Raw genomic sequence first — 13,561 nt, forward strand, 5'->3', positions numbered from 1 at the left:
CAGAGAGGAGGTGGATGAGGGCAATGACGTCCCCTTACCTCCCAGGTTCCAGTGCCGTGTCTCGGATCGCGCCGCTCCAGTCCGCGCTGCTCGGCGGCTTCCTGGTCTCTGACGCAGGCTTGAGACATCAGTGGTGGAGGCGGACTTGAAACGTCACTTCTCAAGCCTCTGCAGAGACCAGAAAGCGGCCGAGCAGCGTGGACTGGAGTGGCGCAATCCGGGGCATGGCACTGGAATCGGGGAGGTAAGGGGACATCATTGCCCTCATCCACCTCCTCCCCGGCCATAGGCAAAAAAGCCCCCCAGCACGGAGTACCCCTTTCATTTTCAGTCTGACACACTGCTCTCCATGACAGGAACTGTCCAGAGCAGGAGAGGTTTTGTATGGTGATTTGTTACTTCAGTTCCTGACATGGACAGAGGTGGCAGCAGAGAGCACTGTGTCAGACTGGAAAAAATACACCGCTTACTGCAGGGTATATAGCAACTGATAAGTACTGGAAGGCCTGAAAGTTTTAAATAAACCTGTAAAAGTTTCTGAAACCTGTTTATTTGAATGAATGAATAAATAAATAAATGATTAATTCTCCGAAGTTCCCCTTTAAGTATAGCAATCAATACCAAGTGATTGAGCTCTAGTGGTACTATATGTATCAGGCACGGAGTGATATGTTCACACTACGTATATTTCAGTCAGTATTGTTGTTCTTATATTGCAACCAAAACTAGGAGTGGATTAAAAACACAGAAAGGATCTGTCCACACAATGTTGAAATTGAGTGGATGGCCGCCATATAACAGTAAATAACGGCCATTATTTCAATATAACAGCCGTTGTTTTAAAATAACAGAAAATATTTGCCATTAAATGGCGGCCATCCACTCAATTTCAACATTGTGTGAACAGATCCTTTCTGTGTTTTTAATCCACTCCTGGTTTTGGTTGCAATATGAGGACCACAATACTGACTGACATATACGTAGTGTGAACCCAGTATAATTAGGCCTCACACTACGTATATTTGAGGCTGTATGTTTGAGGCTGTATAGCAACCAAAACAAGGAGTGGATTGAAAACACAGAAAAGATCTGTTCACACAATGGTGAAATTGAGTGGATGGCCGCCATTTAATGGCAAATATTTGCTGTTATTTTAAAACAACGGCTGTTGTATTGAAATAATGGAAGTTATTTACCGTTATATGGCGGCCATCCACGAAATTTCAACATTGTGTGGACATAGCCTTTCTGTGTTTTCAATCCACTCCTGGTTTTGGTTGCTATGAGGACCTTACATGAGGACCAAATACTGCCTGAAATATATGTAGTGTGAACCCAGCCTTAAGGGTGGACAGTGGAATACTGCATGCACTTCTTTTAGTTACCTTTTTTCTTTTCCTTCTTTGTCGTTGGTTTAGCGGCAGGGGCCACATCGGTTGAAGTGCTGGTGCAGGATTCTACATCGGTAGACATGTTTGGAGGCCTGCCTCACAATGTCAGGATCATAAAAACTACAATGGACGATTACAGAGGAGCTCCCCAAATTCAACGTTTAAAGGAAGGCCATATTTACACCTAAAAGACAAAAATAAAAAACAGTTTTATAACTGACATCCATTGACCCAGTCTAAACACCAATCTTAAAGGGGTTATCCAGGCTTATAAAAACATGGCCGCTTTCTTCCAGAAACAGCACCACTCCTGTCCTGTGTGGGTTTTGTAGCTCATTTCATTTAAGAAAGGAGCTTAATTGTAATACCACAAACAACCTGAAGGGAGCACTGTATTTGCAAGAATGTATCTGTGTTTTGTCTAATCCTTAATAACCCCTTTAATGCCTTTCGGGGTTGTCCTCTTTTCTTAAATGGGTTGTCCTAAGGGTCCATTTACACAGAAAGATTATCTGACAGATTATCTGCCAAAGATTTGAAGCCAAAGCCAGGAATGGATTTAAAAAGAGGAGAAATCTCAGTCTTTCCCTTATGACCTGTTCTCTGTTTATAGTCTGTTTCTGGCTTTGGCTTCAAATCTATAGCAGATAATCTTTCTGTGTAAATGGACCCTAAAATTAAATTATTATTATTATTATTATTATTATTAAATTATTATTATTATTAAATTCAAGATTAAGGTATACCACATAATTATATGATCGTGAGGGATCCCCCAGCTCAGAAAGATCAGAAATCAACTGCCCCCCAAGCCCCCCCCCCCCATGTGGATGGAGTAGCAGTGTGCATGTTTGGCCACCGCTCCATTCATTAACAATGGGGCTTCCGTACTCTGATAATTGTTCATAAGCTTCATAGCCCATGAAAGTATACAATTCACTTGGAGAACATTTGACCCTGGTTTTCATAATCGATGGGGGTCCCTAATAAGTTATCACCTATGGAAAAGGATGGACAAGAGTAACACAGGAATACAGCTTCAGACTACACCTGTAGTCTGTTACCATGGAGACTGCATTACAGCTTTATGCACAGAACAGTAAATGATGGGTTATGAGGAGTATATATAAAGTTGCTTTATTTTTTCTATTAGATGCAGTGGAGCAATAGGTTTTCCCACCTTTTGTATAGTAAAAACAATCAACACAGTCGTCAGTCTAATATCTTTCTATGTAACCAGCAGACAGACAAAGCAGCACATAGTGGTGATGTCTTAATATAACCCCTGTATACTTACATACAGATTTATGACAGCCAATATAACAATATACTGTGTTATGGGGAGTGACATCATCTAATAAAATTGTTTTGAGTCTACTCTCAGCCTGACACAGACCAAACTCTCGGCTTTACGATGACAGTGTCCTGGTAATGAGACAAATTTATGTTCCTTTATGGAATGTCTGGTTTTTCTTCGTTCTTTGTGGGGCATCCTAATATCTTAGGGACAGGAGAGAATGTCTACTTACATGAAATTAAAGGGGTACTCCGCCAAAATGTTTTTTCTTTCAAATGAACTGGTGTCAAAAAAGTTTTATAAATTTGTAATTTACAATTGTATTTAGATATGTCAAGTTTTCCAGTACCTATCAACTGCTATATGCCCTGCAGGAAGTGGGGTACTGTTTCAAGTCTTACGCAGTGCTCTCTGCTGCCACCTCTGTCAATGTCAGGAACTGTCTAAAGCAGTAGCAATTCCCCATAGAAAATTTCTCCTGCTCTGGACAGTTCCTGACATGGACAGAGGTGAAAGTAGAGAGCACTGTGTCTGACTGGAAAGAATACACCACTTCCTGCAGGACATACAGCAGCTGATAAGTACTGGACGATTTGAGATTTCTAAATAGAAGTAAATTACAAAACTGTTTAACTTTCTGACACCAGTTGATTTGAAAGAAAACAATTAGCTCTGGAGTACCCCTTTAATAGCATGGCCCCAACCACCCTAGATTGTAGTGAAGAATTAAAAAAAAAAAACACGGGATGGGATGTGATACCAGGACTACCGTAAGTGTAAAGTTCTTGATGTTGTATGATGGTGGTGCCACGCTGATATTACTGGGTTCCAGAATTTACAGGTTCCGACGTGTTTCCCCTGCTTAATGGGTTCATCAGGGAACCAAAAGAAATTAATGCATAGATGTAAAATTTGACTCCAAAGAGAGTCAAAGAGACTCCAAACAGCCTTGATCAATGAAAAGGGTTGGTTCTGTTCTTCCCTATGAGACTATTCTAAACCCTAGCAGAAAAAAACTCACCAAACAGTTCAGATTTTAATGCAATTTTGTAGGCTATTCGTGACCGGCACACGGCAGCTTTGCGAGACTCGTGCCATGAAAAATGAGGAGATGACAAATACCTTTATTTTCTCGCCGCTATGCTTCAATTTCAGGAAATAAACTAGAAAATTCCTGGAGTTAAAGGTTTAATCTGACAGCATGCATGACAAGAAAACCATATTACCCAGCGCTCAGCATCGGGGCTGTAAACAATTCTCAGCCCAAAGTGAATTACAGGAAGATAAACCCCAGAGACGGAGACTTCAGAACAGCTGTCAGCCTTACGTAACATCTTCTGCTCTGAAACGTTCTGTACCCTCCAGCAATACAAAATAAGCTCCTTCTGTGAAGCGCCACAAGTTCCCCGGCAAATTGGATCCGAAACTCCAATCAACCTTCAGGAAAAGTTTGTCAGCGTAAATAAGCAGAAAGTGAAGACGAGGATGACTCAGGGGGGCCAGGAAGTGGCTGTGATGGTATTAACCCCCCACTACTTAAAGGGATAGTCCATGCAAAAATATTCATGGCCTATGTGCACGGTATGCAGTGGGGGTCCCAGGAGAACAGCCATCATTGATAATGGTGGGGTCAAATAGGGATAGGAGGCGGGGGAAATTGGTCCTGTGCCCCCCAGTTACAGAAATAGCCACACCCAGATTTATCAAAGTGTGTAAGATAGAAATTGGTGTAAACTGACAATAGCAACTAGCTGATAGCTGAGCTGTGATTGGTTGCTATGGACACTTTACACCAATTTCTGTTTTACAAATCTGGGCCAGTGGTTTACTGACACCTTAGCTGAGGTGTACTGGTTGCTAGGGACACCTGTCTAATAGTAACAGCCTTGTTGCTTGGGTTACTTGTGTCATAGCTATAGCTGTAGCCTGGTAGCTAGGGTTACCTAATAGTTCTGGCCTGGTTGGTAGGGGTACCTGTCTAATAGCTATAGCTACACCTGGTTGCTAGGGGTATCTGTCTAATAGCTATAGCTTCAGCCTGGTTGCTAGGGTTACCTGTCTAATAGCTATAGCTACAGCCTGGTTGCTAGAGTTACCTGTCTAATAGCTACAGCCTTGTTTCTATGATTACATGTCTAATCGATACAGCCTGGTCTCTAGGGCTATTGAATAGGTATGGCCTGGTTGCTAGGGTTACCTGCCTAATAGCTCCAGCCTGGTTGCTAAGGTTACCTTTCTAATAGCTACAGCTACAGCCTGGTTGCTAGGGTTACATGTCTAATAGCTACAGCCACAGCCTGGTTAAAAGGGTTTCCTGTCTAATAGCTACAGCCTAGTTGCTAGGGTTTCCAAATAGTTGTGGCCTAATTGCTAGGGTTACAAATCTAAAAGCTGCAGTTCTATACAGTGACCATGGGATATTGTTGCAGTATAAGGACAGGATACCCTGGCAGAGGCAATAATGTCAGATTATCGATCCCGTTGGGTTCACATCCTGGCGGCTCACAGACTGCAGGTCTAAATCCATCCAGGGGCTTGCACCCCAGATGTCTGGAGTGAGCAACGCCCTGTGAGCCCCAGTGCAAAATCTTACCATTCCTGCCAATCGCCACACTATTATGGCTACCAGTAACACCAATACCTACAGTATGTAGGATCACCCTAATGGTGTCCCAGCATGACAGCTTTTCCGCGAGTCTTAAAGGCAGCTGCATTCGGCAGAACGGTACAATTAGCTTTTTGCCACACTGCTTGTTTTAGAAATTTCTATAGAGAAAAAAGCCGAATCTCGAAAAGACGGCGAACAAGTAATTAGTGTTAAAAGGACAAAACCCTGAATTATTTTTAGTTTACATTAGTTTAAGGAAAACTATTAAGAAGTTTCCATTGGCTGTAAATCCTGAAACCTCTCATCTTCAGTTTTTTTGCATGTATGATTTTTGCTTACATCATGCTTTATGTTGGCTGTGAGGCAAGTTTTCATTACAGCTTTTTATAAAGTATTTTGCTGCCAAAATCCATAAAGACTAAAAGTGAATTTCCAACTTTTTTTACCACTTTTTATGCAGTTTTTTTTTTTGTGCATGGATACATTTCTTGCTATACCTTTAAAGAGCTCAGTTTTGTAATACAGAGCTCCCAATCCTACGTATTCATAGAAAGTCAAATTATACAATTCTAGCTTCCTGTGGACACCACTAGGGGGTGCACAAGAGCTTACTGCATAGGGCTATAAATTAAACTCCCCCTTAAAGCGGTAGTTAAATAAAAAACAACAACTTTCTTTCAAATCAACTAGTGCCAGAAAGTGCCAGAGATTTGTAATTTACGTAATTCACTATTTAAAAAAATTCAAGTCTTCCAGTACTAATCAGCTGCTGTATGTCCTGCAGGAAGTGGTGTATTCTTTTCACTCTGAAGATCCAGAGAGGTTCCTGACATGGACAGAGGGGGCAGCAGAGAGCTCTGTGTCAGACTGGAGAGAATACACCACTTCCTGCAGGCCATATAGCAGCTGATAAGTCCTGGAAGACTGGAGATTTTTTAATAGTAAATTACAAGTCTCTGGCACTTTCTGGCACCAGTTAATTTAAAAAATTTATTTTAGTAAACTACCCCTTTAAAGATGAATGTTTGGCTCCAGTAAGAACTAAAGATCAGGTTTATGGTAAAAATTCTTATCATCTGACACTTGACACTGCCTGAGGATGGCGAGACCCGTACAATCAACAACTAAAATTTAGTAAAGTTTCTTCCATTTAGAAATGAAAAAAAAAACAAAAAAAAAACTATTGATGTGAGAAGCAAAAAGTCACATATACACAGGCTCCTATCTCTCTACAGACACCTATCAAGGGATGGGGAAACAGGCAGAGGTGAGTAAAGAACAAAAAGGCAATGAAGTCTTATAGGCCAGGCAAGCTCTACAGGGAAAAACATATATGTAAAGTAAAGGGGAGGGTGCTTGCTCTCTGGTGCCACCTACTGGACATTTTTTCCCTCCTAAACTTGTCCCTTTGACAAGCCTATAAATCTACTCCATTGTATAATGACCAAATGTACTAATCTGACAAACTGAACCTTGCTACATCTAGAAAATACTTTGCACTCAGCTAACGTCAATGGGAATTTATTGTAAGTCCAAATGGCGTGTTACTCTATAACAGGCAGGGCTGGCTCCTGGTTTTTGCAGGCCCTTGGGCAACAGAGCCTTAGCGGGCCACTCATTTACACACTATGCACAATAACGTGAGACACCACTAACATGTACAAACATACATTATTGACATTGACACTGACTAACTGACACTTACACACTCAGACACTGACACACAGCAGTTACAGCTCAGTCTTCTCCCTCTTCCTTTCTGTCCAGTGCTCTCCACACTGTAAGGTTGAGGACCTTTAGGTCATGTGATCAGGTCCTTATCCCTTTTCTCTCTCTGTGCAGATCCTGCTCCGTCTCCTGTGTTTTCTGATGTTCAGTTCTCACCTTGCACTACAGTGAGCAGGCTGAACATCAGAAAACTAGGCCCCTCTCACTCTCTGGGCCCCTAGAGATGCTGTGGGCCCCGGCACTTGCCCAGGTAAGCCTTGTGCTGACGCCAGCCCTGATAACAGGCCTTGATAAATTTACAGGGGTCAGGCCAACGTCCATGTCAGCTCCATCCTGGACACCCATTTCCTGCGACCGTTTCCTCTCGTGTTTGTACGAGAAAGGAAGAGAGCTCAGCGTTGGAGGAAGACGTGTTTCCTTTGTGAATGGAAAATGACTGCGAAGCCTCAGGGCAGTGATGGCGGCGGCCATGGGTGTCATGCACTGGATGGTACTAGTATAAAACACGAGATATTCAAAGCTGGGAACAGCATTGGGGCACAACATGGCGGTATTATTAGTGTGGGATCCTATTGCATGTTCTAAATGCATATAAGCTTTGTCACCCAACATTCCCTGAATGTCTTTTGTACCTATACACCAGGGGTAGGGAACCTTGTCTCTCCAGCTGTTGCAAAACTACAACTCCCATCATGCCTGGACAGCCAAAGCTTTAGCTTTGGCTGTCCAGGCATGATGGGAGTTGTAGTTTTGCAACAGCTGGAGAGACAAGGTTCCCTATCCCTGCTATATACTATATGGACTGCATGTATACTGTATATGGAACCCTATGCATTTGTAACTATATGCAATAATTCTATGTCTGTCCCTGGTGTGAGCCGTTCATCCTCCGCTCAGTGAATTGTCAATGTTCTCAGCATTTCTTTGCTTCTATCCAATAGAGCAGCTGTGACTGCAGCGAGCAGAACCTGACCTGACAGCAGGAACAGCCATTTCCCCTCAGATTACCATTCACACCATTCTCTCCCGAACAGATGCTGCGGTCCTCGGTGATACATTGCATCAGTTACCGTCAAATCTTTTCGATATAAATTTTAACCAAGTTTATCAGTTTAACCAAAAAATCCAATAATGTCATGTGTTTCCATTTGCCCCCTCCATAGACTACCAGGAATAGTGTGTGAATAGGAGATAGATAGATGTGACTGTCCTGCAGAGAAAAGGACCTGATCACATGACCCACAGGTCCTCAATACTACAGTGTGGAGATCAGCCTGGAGAGGAAGAGGAAAAACACTGAGCTGTAAGTGTTGTGTGTCAGTCAGTGTGCCAGTCAGTAATATGTGTGTAAGTGAGTGATGTGTGTCAGTCAGTAATGTGTGTGTCAGTCAGTCAGTATGTGTGTGTCAGTAATGTGTGTTTGTGTATGTTAGTGGTGTCATAAAGGATTGTGCATAGTGGATGGATGAATGAGAGGCCTGCTGAGGCTCTACCGCCCAAGGGCCCGCAAAAACCTGGAGCCAGCCCCGTAAATATATATCAGGGGCCCCACCTGCAATACAATGTGCCATTTATAATACCGGTGCCTTTGGGTTTGGGTATGACTTTTGCATTGCACTCCCTTTAGCTCTATATACTTACAGATCTGCCACAGAGATGCTTACAATCTAATTTTCCTAATCTTTCTATGTCACACACATTGGCATTGTTAAAGGTCACCTTTAGCATCTGCATAATTCTCTGTGCTGCACAAAAACTCACAGACTTTGCTCATTGATGAATCTAGCTCATTTTTTGTGTGTTTGCGCAATTTCTGGCTAACAAAATTTGGCTAAAAAACTACAGATGGGCTAGCCGGGGTAAACTGGTCAAAAATAGCGCAAATGCCTTGATAAAGGTAGCTTAAAATTTTAGGCTGTGCACAAAACTACTAAATTAGCCAAAATAATGGCGAAAAGAGAATGATAAATGTGCCCCTAAGTTTCCCACTGTTATGTCAAAACCTTAAAGGGGTGATGCAGTATTACAAAAGTATAGCTGCATATAGAAACATCACCACTCTTGTCTTCAGGTTGGGTGTGGTATTGCAGCTCAGTTTCAATTAACTAAATGGAGCCGAGTTGTAATAACACACACACTGTAAAGACAGAAGTGGCACTGTTTTTTTTTTGTTTTTTTTTTAAGTTATGTTTTTCTTACCCTGATACACCCTTTAGAGAAACTGTCAGCAGGTAAGGCTAATCTAACCTGCTGATATCGCCCTTTTGTGCCTGGGATGAATTTTTGTCTGTTACCTTCATCCTCTGTATTGTTTCCATGTATTTAGTAGTTATATGCATATGCCAATTGGGAGCTTTGGAGCACTGGGGTGGGACTACTGCCCCCAGAGCACCGATGTGGCCCATCCCCAGCCGGCCTACTCCGATAATGTTCATTAGGAGAGGCAGGCTGGTTGGGGTGGATTGGTGCCCTGGGGGCAGTAGTCCCACCCCCAGTGCTCTAAAGCGCCATATTAGCCTGTGCATATAACTACTAAATACATGGAAACAGAGGATGAAGGTAAGATGCATACCTTCATCCTCAGAGTCCCAGGCACAAAAGGGAGATATCAGCAGCTTAGATTAGTCCAAACTGCTGATAGTTTCTCTTAAAGGGATTATGCAGGATTAGAAAAAGCACAGTTACTTTCTTGAAAAACTGTGCCACCCCTGTTGTGTGTGGGTAGTGTGTATTACAACTCGGCTTCATTCACTTCAATGGAACTGAGCAGTAAGACCTCACACAAACTAAGGGTGAGGTCTTACAGGTCTTACAGGTTATTATCCTAATAACCCCCTTAAAGGGGTTATCCAGCGCTACAAAAACATGGCCACTTTTGCCCCACTCTTGTCACCCCCCGTGCCGGGGCAGAGCCCGGCCGACCCCGCGGTGGAGACCTTTATACTTGCGCTGTGCATAAAGTCCCGCTCCTGGACCCGCTCCCATTGCCGAGACATCACCGTCAGAAGCCCAGCGCACGCTCATCAGAGGTGAGTGTGACGCTCATAGAGAATGAATGGAGCCGTCATTCTCTATGAGCGTCGGACTCATCTCTGATAAGCGCACGCTGGGCTTGCGTCAGCAATATCTTGGCAACGGGAGCGGGTCCAGGAGCGGGACTTCGTGCACGGGGTAAGTATAAGGGTCTCCACCGGGGGGTCGGCCGGGCTCTGCCCCGGAACGGGGGGTAACAGGTTCCCTTTAAGTTTCATTTACTTCAATGAAACTGAGTTTCGAACCCCACCCAATCTGGAGACAAGAGTGGGGCAAAAGTGGCCATGTTTTTGTAGCACTGGATAACCCTTTAATGTCTCTCATGCCACATACATTCATGGTACTGTGATCAAAAGGACATTATGGGTCAAGCTTGTTCAGTAACCTCCATGTCAGGGGGGAGTTTAGCCGTGATTGACGGCCGCTACCTCATGGCAAAGGGCTCAGATCAATCTTACTGCTCAAAAAGTTAAACATAAAGGAGAAAGTTAGAGCTAGCTGTGTACAGTACATTAGGTAGATCCAATGGGATCCATAGATCTTAATAGTGTTCCTAATAGTGATTACCATGCCCAGCAAAACAAGCATGGCACTGGGGGGTCAGATGACATGTGATATTATCTTTCATACATCTGTCAGGTTCCCGTCCCGGATCTGCGAGGCGGCAGTGCTGACTGCTACAGTTTCCAGCCCTACCTCCATGTTAGCGGATAACATCTCGGCTCAGCACTTCCCACATTTCCATATAATATCTGTCATTTCTCCACATTATCAGTGATAGAAGCTCCAGCACATTGTGACTTCCTTCTCCAAACATGCCAAGATCTATAACACCCCCACCCCCCTGACATTGTGCTGACTGTCCTGTGTTAAAATGCATCCTATAGCCAGGAAACTGCGGTGTTGTGTCACGGTCAGCCTACCATGTCCCCGATCTTCCTGCTGTCAGCAAAAGTCCAGCAGAAATGTCATGTATTAACTTCATAAGTGAATCAATGGCCACGATCAAGCCTCAAACATCTCCATTAGAGTTGACTTTTCCTCGGCTATCACAAGGTCACTCACAATGGTGATCACTGTAGTCCCCCAAAGTTACCGCAACTAAAAGTCGAGGCCTATACATGTAGCAGAGCTTTCACAGTATAGGTGCCTTAAAGGGGTTAGAAAAACATGGCTGCTTTCTTCCAGAAACATCACCACCCCTGTCCTTAGCTTGGGTGTGCTTTTGCAGTTCAGTTCTATTGAGATTAATTATAATACTACGCACAAACTGAAGACAGGGTTGGTGCTGTTTATGCAGGAATGTAGCTGTGATTTTTTTCTAACCCTTAAAGGGGAACTATCAGCAGGCTAGATTAATCAAACCTGTTCATAGCCCCCTATTGCGCAGGAGGTGCAGAGGATGAAGGTATGTCTCTTACCTTCCTTCTCTGCAGCATTCCCATGACCTTCATCGTTTACTTCGCGGTCCGCCTAGAGCACTGGGGGACTATGGTTTTTAAACTGGAGTATAGTGCCTTAGAGGTCATGTAATGCTCCAGTGGAAAAAAATATGAAAAGTAGCACCCATCCACCCTATTTACAGAGCCTATTACCTAGTAAACCATCATATAGGGGTCAATGAGTCATTGGTGCGGCCCTTTGCTTTCATCATTCATCAACCACACACCAAGCGAAGAAGGATCCATTTAGCAAGGCCAAACGAATCGATCAGCTGAAGAATGAGGATTTTCTCATTTGTCACCTGATCCCTGGCCCTTTTTGGCCGATAATCACCCTCTGTATTACCCAATGGCGATTAATGTCCAGTTCAGGTGAATCATGTAGATAGAAGTTCAGTATAGTAGGGTTCTATAGTGGTTAAAGTGTGGCTCAGTAGAACCTGTGGTGTTCTAAGTTTAGTTCAGTAAAACTCACAGCAGTCTAAGTCCAGCACAGTAGAACTCTATGCTGATCTTAGGTCACTCAGAAGTGTATGGTGATTAAGATTCTGTTCACTGGAACCATATGGTGATCAGAGTTCATTATGATAAAACCCCACAGTGATCTAAATACAGCTCAGGTAGCCTGAGATCAAGGTTCAATTTAGTAGAACCTTATAGTTTTGTAGGTTTGGCTTAGTAGAACCCTATAGAGATCTAGGTTGGGTTCAGTAGAACCCTATAGTGGCCTAGGTTCAGTTCATTTGAACCCTATAGTGATTTAGGTGTGTGGTAATATGTGTGGTAATATAGAGGTCTACATCTCCCAGCATGGTATGTGGTAATATACAGGCCTATATCTCCCAGCATGGTATGTGGTAATATACAGGTCTACATCTCCCAGCATGGTGTGTGGTAATATGCAGGTCTACATCTCCCAGCATGGTATGTGGTAATATACAGGACTATATCTCCCAGCATGGTGTGTGGTAATATACAGGACTTCATCTCCCAGCATGGTGTGTGGTAATATACAGGACTATATCTCCCAGCATGGTGTGTGGTAATATACAGGACTATATCTCCCAGCATGATGTGTGGTAATATACAGGACTTCATCTCCCAGCATGGTATGTGGTAATATACTGGACTATATCTCCCAGCTTTGTGTGTGGTAATATACAGGACTACATCTCCCAGCATGGTGTGTGGTAATATACAGGTCTACATCTCCCAGCATGGTGTGTGGTAATATACAGGTCTACATCTCCCAGCATGGTGTGTGGTAATATACAGTACTACATCTCCCAGCATGGTGTGTGGTAATATACAGGACTATATCTCCCAGCATGGTGTGTGGTAATATACAGGACTATATCTCCCAGCATGGTGTGTGGTAATATACAGGACTATATCTCCCAGCATGGTGTGTGATAATATACAGGACTACATCTCCCAGCATGGTGTGTGGTAATATACAGGACTACATCTCCCAGCATGGTGTGTGGTAATATACAGGACTACATCTCCCAGAATGGTGTGTGGTAATTTACAGGACTACATCTCCCAGCATGGTGTGTGGTAATATACAGGTCTACATCTCCCAGCATGGTGTGTGGTAATATACAGGACTACATCTCCCAGCATGGTGTGTGGTAATATACAGGACTTCATCTCCCAGCATGGTGTGTGATAATATACAGGACTACATCTCCCAGAATGGTGTGTGGTAATATACAGTACTACATCTCCCAGCATGGTGTGTGGTAATATACAGGACTATATCTCCCAGCATGGTGTGTGGTAATATACAGGAGTCAGGACTATATCTCCCAGCATGGTGTGTGGTAATACACAGGACTATATCTCCCAGCATGGTGTGTGATAGTATACAGGACTACATCTCCCAGAATGGTGTGTGGTAATTTACAGGACTACATCTCCCAGCATGGTGTGTGGTAATATACAGGACTACATCTCCCAGCATGGTGTGTGTGGTAATATGCAGGTCTACATCACATAATAGGAGTTGTAGTTCTTTAACAGAGAAGATGATGACACAGTACACAAGGAGGAGATGGTG

The 13,561-nt window shown here is 43.4% G+C and overlaps 1 protein-coding gene and 2 long non-coding RNA genes across 6 annotated transcripts in view; 2 read left to right on the plus strand and 1 right to left on the minus strand.

Annotated features, from left to right (window-relative positions):
• Positions 1-1,578, plus strand: part of LOC138786251 (uncharacterized) — a 34,440-nt gene extending 32,862 nt beyond the window's left edge. For all 3 annotated transcript variants that reach the window (XR_011362204.1, XR_011362203.1, XR_011362202.1), the window contains exon 3: positions 1,419-1,578. This is a non-coding gene — a long non-coding RNA (uncharacterized lncRNA). The remainder of the gene's footprint in view (positions 1-1,418) is intronic.
• The window catches only part of DAB2 (DAB adaptor protein 2), a 57,577-nt gene that overhangs the window by 29,102 nt on the left and 14,914 nt on the right, over positions 1-13,561 (minus strand). For both annotated transcript variants that reach the window (XM_069963098.1, XM_069963099.1), the window contains exon 2: positions 1,386-1,575. In XM_069963098.1, coding sequence (XP_069819199.1) covers positions 1,386-1,473 — 88 coding nt within the window. In that variant the 5' untranslated portion in view covers positions 1,474-1,575. The remainder of the gene's footprint in view (positions 1-1,385; positions 1,576-13,561) is intronic.
• The window catches only part of LOC138786252 (uncharacterized), a 37,818-nt gene continuing 32,544 nt past the window's right edge, over positions 8,288-13,561 (plus strand). The window contains exon 1 of the long non-coding RNA XR_011362206.1: positions 8,288-8,327. This is a non-coding gene — a long non-coding RNA (uncharacterized lncRNA). The remainder of the gene's footprint in view (positions 8,328-13,561) is intronic.

Source organism: Dendropsophus ebraccatus, chromosome 3, assembly GCF_027789765.1.
Source record: "Dendropsophus ebraccatus isolate aDenEbr1 chromosome 3, aDenEbr1.pat, whole genome shotgun sequence".
Classification (NCBI taxonomy): domain Eukaryota; kingdom Metazoa; phylum Chordata; class Amphibia; order Anura; family Hylidae; genus Dendropsophus; species Dendropsophus ebraccatus.